At 48.2% G+C, this 6,007-nt stretch overlaps 4 protein-coding genes across 4 annotated transcripts in view; 2 read left to right on the top strand and 2 right to left on the bottom strand.

The window, feature by feature from the left end:
- Positions 1-431, bottom strand: part of V1514DRAFT_334919 (DUF572-domain-containing protein) — a 1,414-nt gene extending 983 nt beyond the window's left edge. The window contains exon 1 of the mRNA XM_066928304.1: positions 87-431. Within this exon, the coding sequence (XP_066782006.1) occupies positions 87-362 (276 nt within the window). The 5' untranslated portion in view covers positions 363-431. The remainder of the gene's footprint in view (positions 1-86) is intronic.
- Positions 432-544: 113 nt separating this feature from the next.
- Positions 545-1,249, top strand: V1514DRAFT_334918 (Sen15 protein-domain-containing protein). The gene has a single exon (XM_066928303.1). The coding sequence runs from the start codon at positions 576-578 to the stop codon at positions 1,116-1,118; it is 543 nt and encodes a 180-aa protein (XP_066782005.1). The 5' UTR covers positions 545-575; the 3' UTR covers positions 1,119-1,249.
- Positions 1,215-4,092, bottom strand: V1514DRAFT_353653 (armadillo-type protein). Its single transcript, XM_066929550.1, has 3 exons — positions 3,948-4,092; positions 2,776-3,876; positions 1,215-2,703 (listed from the first exon to the last, which is right to left on the bottom strand). The coding sequence occupies exons 1-3, from the start codon at positions 4,008-4,010 to the stop codon at positions 1,333-1,335; spliced, it is 2,535 nt and encodes an 844-aa protein (XP_066782004.1). The 5' UTR covers positions 4,011-4,092; the 3' UTR covers positions 1,215-1,332.
- A 100-nt stretch (positions 4,093-4,192) lies between these two features.
- V1514DRAFT_334914 (WD40-repeat-containing domain protein) lies at positions 4,193-5,982 on the top strand. Its single transcript, XM_066928302.1, has 4 exons — positions 4,193-4,340; positions 4,410-4,563; positions 4,624-4,933; positions 5,020-5,982. The coding sequence occupies exons 1-4, from the start codon at positions 4,276-4,278 to the stop codon at positions 5,820-5,822; spliced, it is 1,332 nt and encodes a 443-aa protein (XP_066782003.1). The 5' UTR covers positions 4,193-4,275; the 3' UTR covers positions 5,823-5,982.
- Positions 5,983-6,007: the final 25 nt, after the last annotated feature.

The following is a 6,007-nucleotide window of genomic DNA, read 5'->3' as shown; positions in this document are numbered from 1 at the left end:
AAAATTTACGCTTTTTTTAAATTTTTTTTTTTTAAAAAAAGTCACCCCCCCCCCCCCCCCCCCCGGGTGTTATTTTGAATACTCACCTTAAACGTAATCTCAGACGAACACCTTGGACATCTAATATAAAACCGTAATACCGAAATGCCCAAATATTTCTCTCCTGTTCCTTCTTTCCTGGCATTAAATTTTTTCCCCTTGGCAACGTATTCGCCACATGTCGTGCACCGCATCGAAAACGGACTCATTAATCTGACCGTGTTTAGCTTGGCCGGCAACGACTTGTCCTTGCGTTGGCGCACGATCTTGGATGGATCAAAATTTGGTGGGTAATATTTGTTTAACGTTTTTCTTTCTGCCATGATGAATGCAGTGAACCTGATATCAATACGTTATTGTGTTATTCTATGAGCTGATTCAAATCGTTCTTGGATTGAAATGTTTAATAATTAAGAAGTCCGCCCCTGGGATTTATTCTATCATTAACCTAACCCACTGCGAATAAAAGTCCACACAATATTTACAAATACTACGAGAACTTTACCTTCACTTAATCTTTGACCTATAGATACAAAATGGACAGTCCGGCGCCTGATTCAAGCATAAAAAATTTGCACATTCAGCCGATATCGTCACCCAGTCCGTCTGACAGGGCGTTTAATGCGTCGCTGCCGTCAAACAATCATATCAATGCCGATTTGTCGTCACGTGTGAAGCAGAATCTCGACCTGCACCATCTCTGGACCGAGCTTGCCGTTCATCAAATTCCATTAAGCCAGCACCAGCACCAGCACCATGATGAAATAACTCAGCAGTTGAGTACTGAATCGTCATGGCTGACGCATGACAAGTTGCATATCATCAGCGGCAGGCCGCCGCAACGACTATATGGCACTGACGTGCAAGATGCGAACGGCAAGTTTGCAATCGAATGGGTCTTGCCGGCACGTACGGAATCAAAATGGTCATTAAGTAAATGGCATGCCGTCTTTGCGGCAGTTGAATCGTTTACGGATCAAAAGTTGGATCGCGTGTTGATGGCCATGCACACGGAAGATTCAACCGTGGTGTATTATTTTGTTCACGCTGGATTGATCAAACCAAGGAAGAACTTGTAAAAAAAAAAAGTAGATTTGTTTGCATTTTGACTGGCGTTTTTGTGTTTTTCTTTTTCTTTTTTTGCTGTGATATAGTTATGGAAACATTTAGAAATGAAACGATTAATATATATTGAACATTATTAAAACACAAATTCCCACAAACAAACAACAAAAAAAAAAAAAGGAAAATCTTTTTTAAAAAAATTGACTTAAATATTTGGTATCACAATTTTTATCGTCTAATCTGTCGTGCTTTCATGGCCTCTATTCTAGCCTTCAATTGACTAGTTACTTCAGCTGCTCTTCGCCAACTTTCGACTGAATCTCCTGCCGATGTTGTGCCACTTGACAAGCTTTCTTCCGCTGCTGACGTGCTTATCGGACTAAATGCTGATGATGTTCGCGCACTTGCAAACGTCGAACCATTTGTAATTCTTGAGCTGGCCAAGCCATTCTCCTTCTCCTCCTCAGTCACGTGCGCAGTTGATTTGCGTCTGGCTAGCGGCGTATTACTGGCTTGTCGCACGTCCTTCACTGGATCGTCTCGAGAAGCGTGAGTGAGCTGCGGATTGGCGCTGCGAACGTTCTCCAGCTCTCGTTGCAAGCCAGAAATTTGTGTCTTTGCGCCATTAAGTTCGCTCCTGGTCCTTGCCAGTTGTGTTTCCTTGGCCTTCACTGAAAGCACGTCCCTGGTATGATCTTCAATTAATTGTTGATTATTAAGTTGCAGCTCGGAAACGGCTTGCGACAACTTGGCGTTTTCACCTTGCAATGCTTCGACCTGTTGTCTTAATGTTGCAATTGATGACTGCCATTCTTCTCGTGATCGGCGCAGCTCAGAAAGTTCAGCTTTCTCGGCAGCCAAGAGACTGCTGTTATTGGAATGTGAAGTGGAAGAAGAAGAAGAAGACGGCAGAGACACGCCGGTTAGGCCGCGACCGGTTCCTCGTGGCGGCGGAGTTGATGACGCCGCCGCGCGTGTGCTCGTAACCGCAGCTCTGGGCGATGACGGAACTGGCTCTTTACGCAAGCTTGAAGTTTGCGTGGTACCGATTCTTGAAGTCCGCGAACCTGGCGGTGCCAGTCTGGATGAATGTGATGCAGACGATGGTTCTGATCTCGATGTTGAAGACGAAGACGATGTTGGCGGAGTACCCGACGGCGCTCTTTTTGTCACGCTGCTCGCTGATGGTCTTGCGCGCGGAGGCCCGGTCGGTTTTGATGATGGCTTGCTTGACGCCGGTGCAGGTACAGGTGGTGCTGCTTTCTCTGGCTTTGCCCGGACCGTGGCTGCGTCAAACGATTCCTTAACCATTGTCTTTCTAATATCATCCAACCCATCAATGTAGGGCGTCATGGCCCGTTCACCAATCATTTTCATTACGGTTCCCAAAACGTCGGCTCCAGCAGCTCTCACAGGCTTTGCCGTATCAGCCAAAAGTGTTGTCGCAGCTTCGCAAACGTGCTTGATTTCGGCCTGCTTTGGAATGGTTCTGACCGTTCTCAGACATCTGACGAGAAACAAGGCAACCTGTTCTTTAACTTGAGGATTCTTGTGTTTTATAAATTCTAAAATGTCTTCCAAAACGTCGCTAAACGTAGTCTATCAAATTTAAATAAATTAGCATGTCACATAATATTGGCGGGGGCCAATCAAAAAGCTAAGAACACTCACAGATTCAAAGACAGCATCAAGAGCATTTCCTAAAGCCTCAATCACGGACGCTTTCTTTTCCTTAGATCGTTCAAGAAGAGACGTAAACACGTTAGGCTTGTATTTTGCAAAATTATGCCTTAGTCCCTTGGCCAGCGATTCCACGCAATTTGCGGCAACCATGACGACGGCCACGTTGGCATCTTTAACGATGCACTTACCCAACACGCGCGTGATTTCAGCAAAATCGGAATCAGCAATTTTTGCAACGTTGGCGAGTTGAAACAATTCATCCACCGCTTCCTTGCGCTCCTTCCATTTGACTGATGCCATGTTTTCAAAAAAATTGCTAGGAATTTTAGATGTCACGTCAACCGCATCTACTAGGTCATATGAATCAACCGGTTGATCTTCTTGCGCCGAATCATCGTCTGGTTCGGCATCAGCTGCGGCTGCTTGTGATAATAAAAATCGTTGTTGCTTAGGTTGCACACCTTTAACCGCCTCGAACGCCTCTTCAAGATCTTTTTGCTGAACTGGTTTCAAATCAGGCAACAGAACTGATTTCAAAGGATCAGCCATCCATTTGTAGAGTTCGACGGCAATATTGGTGGCCTCAGCCCGCACGTTCTTGTCCGTGTGGGCAAATAACTTGGGCAACACCTTGACAATTGCTTTAGGATTGACAGTTTTGGTCCCAAAATTGGTAATAATCTCCCGCAATGCCATTGCGGTTCCGGCCACAAGTTTTGGCAACTTGTTACTCAGGATCGGCAGCAATTCGTCCACGACCGGGTCAGGGGAGTCTAACTCGACAAAATACAGCAACGCCTCCACGGTTTTCTGTTTCGTACCTGCTCGCACACTGGCAAGACCCTTTTCAGCCAACGGAGTGACCAAAGTGCCACGAAGTCGTTGGCAAGCGTTGGCTCCACCGTATTGAAGACATGCGACAAGTGACGTGATGCCAGCTTCGAGCGCGGCCACGTTAGAATCGGTAACTATCTTTTTGTAAAGAGCAGGATCTGATAAAAACGGTTTAAAACAAGAATCTGATTCGCTGGCAGACCTTGAAAATTGCTTTGTCATTTCCTCGTATGCATTGAGACGAGCCTTCCAGACCTTTATCGTGAAAAAGTAAAAAGGTTAGCAAGAAACACCAAATGATTGAAATCCCAAGCTGACTGACTGACTTTATGAACAGCCCTTTCGGACAATGGAATGGACGAGTAGTCTTCCTCTTTATCTGCTTCCATCTTGAATCAAGAGCGACAAAAAAAAAAGCTTTGTATTAAATATTTTGTTTTTTTTCTTTCTTCAAACAAGTGTTTGTTTTTGTTTACTCCTGACGCGAGAAACTATTTGCATAAGCGTCACGCGGTGTGACAGCATAACAAGTCGCATCACGTGCAAAAACAAAGGCATCAAATCGATTTGGCCAACATGGGCGGGCGCATGAGCCATGCCAATTGATCATTGACGAACGTGCGAACGTGCGAACCAGGGAATGATAAATAATTAATGGTCGACAATGTTAGTGGCAAGCGGACGATGACGTCCTTGACCGCTCGGCAGCGTCAGGAACTGTGAGTTTTTTTTTGGTAACGTGATATGAAAATGGGAGGAACTAACAATAGTTTTTTTTTTAAAAATAGGAACGAGTCAATATTGGAGTACCTGAGCTTGTCTGATCTAAAGCGAACTTACGAGGTCATGAAGCAAGAAATGGGAATTCAAATTGATGCCGAGCCAAAATACAATGGGCTGTTGGAGAAGAAGTGGACGAGCGTGGTGCGGTTGCAAAAGAAAGTGAGTTTTTTTTTTTAAAAAAAAAAAAAAAGAGAGGTTACATGCTAAAGAAGAATGCAGGTTATGGACTTGGAAGCCAAAGTGGGATCGTTGCAAGAGGAACTGGACAACGTGCCATCGTCAGGTCGCACGATTGCCGACCCGAGCAAGTGGCTGCCGCGGAGCCCGCGGTACGAATTGACCGGCCACCGGCAGTCCGTGACCGGCGTGGCATTCCACCCAGTGTTTACGCAACTGGCATCTGGATCAGAAGACCAGACGGTGAAGATATGGGATTGGGAAGTTGGTGAACTGGAGCGGACGTTGAAAGGCCACACGAAGAGCGTGACCGACGTGGATTATGGCGGCCACGGCACAGCCGTCATGCTTGGTGAGCCAAAAAAAAAAATAAAAAAAATAAAAAGAATGGCACATGTTTTTAACTGGCGGGTTGCTGACCAAGAGTTGTAATTGTAGCATCGAGCTCGGCCGACTTGACAATCAAGTTGTGGGACGCCAGCAACGAGTACGAAAACGTGCGAACGCTTAAGGGCCATGACCACACGGTTTCGAGCGTGCGGTTTGTCGGCGATGGCACGTACGTGGTATCAGCATCGCAGGACACGACGGTGCGGGTGTGGCAGGTCAAGACCGGGTACTGCGTGCGCGTAATCTCGACCGCGCACGTAGCGGGGGTCAAGGCCGTGGCGCCGGTGGCAGTGGCTGGTGGCCCGCTCCTCGTGTCGGTGGGTGCCGACATGGCTGTCGTCGTGACCGACGTGACGACGGGGCACACGCGGCTGCGCATTCCGGACGCGCACGACCACGTAATTGAGTGCGTCGCGGTCGCGCCCAGGGCCAGCAACGAGTACTTTGGCTTGGCCGCGACTACCACGACCACTGGTGGTGACGATTTTTTTTTCGCAACTGGCGGCCGCGACCGGCGAATCAAGGTGTGGAATTCGCGCGGCCGGCTCGTCATGACGCTCGACGGCCATGAGAACTGGGTCCGTGCGGTCGAATTTCATCCCGCAGGCCGGTTTGTGGTGTCAGCCGGTGACGACAAGACGATCCGGTGCTGGGACCTGACCAAATCCGGTCCGACTACGAGCAACAATGGCGATGGTGATGGTGAAGCGCACGCCGGCGTGCTTGCGCGCACGATTGAGCGGGCGCACGGCCAGTTTGTGACGTCGCTTCGGTGGGCCCCCAGCAGCAGCAAACGAGGGATTCGATGCGCAGTGGCGACGGCGGGTGAAGACGTGCGGGTTTGGACGTGACGACAGCTGCTTAGTATTGTAACATAGTATATCGTAATTGCCCCGGGCGGAGCGCTGCGACAGCCCCGAGACCGGCGGTGGCGGTGCAGGTCGCCGAGCAGCTCAAGTGTCAGCAAGCCACTGTGGCGCCCCGCGTGGACAATGGAAACTTAAAAACTAATGTCGTATATATAATCCGAGCTCGG

The sequence above is a fragment of the Lipomyces japonicus genome, assembly GCF_038497905.1.
Source record: "Lipomyces japonicus strain CBS 7319 unplaced genomic scaffold V1514scaffold_36, whole genome shotgun sequence".
Lineage (NCBI taxonomy): Eukaryota > Fungi > Ascomycota > Lipomycetes > Lipomycetales > Lipomycetaceae > Lipomyces > Lipomyces japonicus.
Note: the sequence above shows the minus strand (reverse complement) of the source record. Positions and strands in the feature narration are given on the sequence as shown.

Coding starts and splice junctions, on each gene's coding strand:
- V1514DRAFT_334918 (XM_066928303.1), top strand. CDS start 576: ATGGACAGTCCGGCGCCTGATTCAAGCATAAAAAATTTGCACATTCAG.
- V1514DRAFT_353653 (XM_066929550.1), bottom strand. CDS start 4,010: ATGGAAGCAGATAAAGAGGAAGACTACTCGTCCATTCCATTGTCCGAA. Junction 3,877..3,947: donor CCGAAAGGGCTGTTCATAAA/GTCAGTCAGTCA, acceptor TTCACGATAAAG/GTCTGGAAGGCTCGTCTCAA. Junction 2,704..2,775: donor TTGATGCTGTCTTTGAATCT/GTGAGTGTTCTT, acceptor TAAATTTGATAG/ACTACGTTTAGCGACGTTTT.
- V1514DRAFT_334914 (XM_066928302.1), top strand. CDS start 4,276: ATGGTCGACAATGTTAGTGGCAAGCGGACGATGACGTCCTTGACCGCT. Junction 4,564..4,623: donor TGGTGCGGTTGCAAAAGAAA/GTGAGTTTTTTT, acceptor AGAAGAATGCAG/GTTATGGACTTGGAAGCCAA. Junction 4,934..5,019: donor CGGCACAGCCGTCATGCTTG/GTGAGCCAAAAA, acceptor TTGTAATTGTAG/CATCGAGCTCGGCCGACTTG.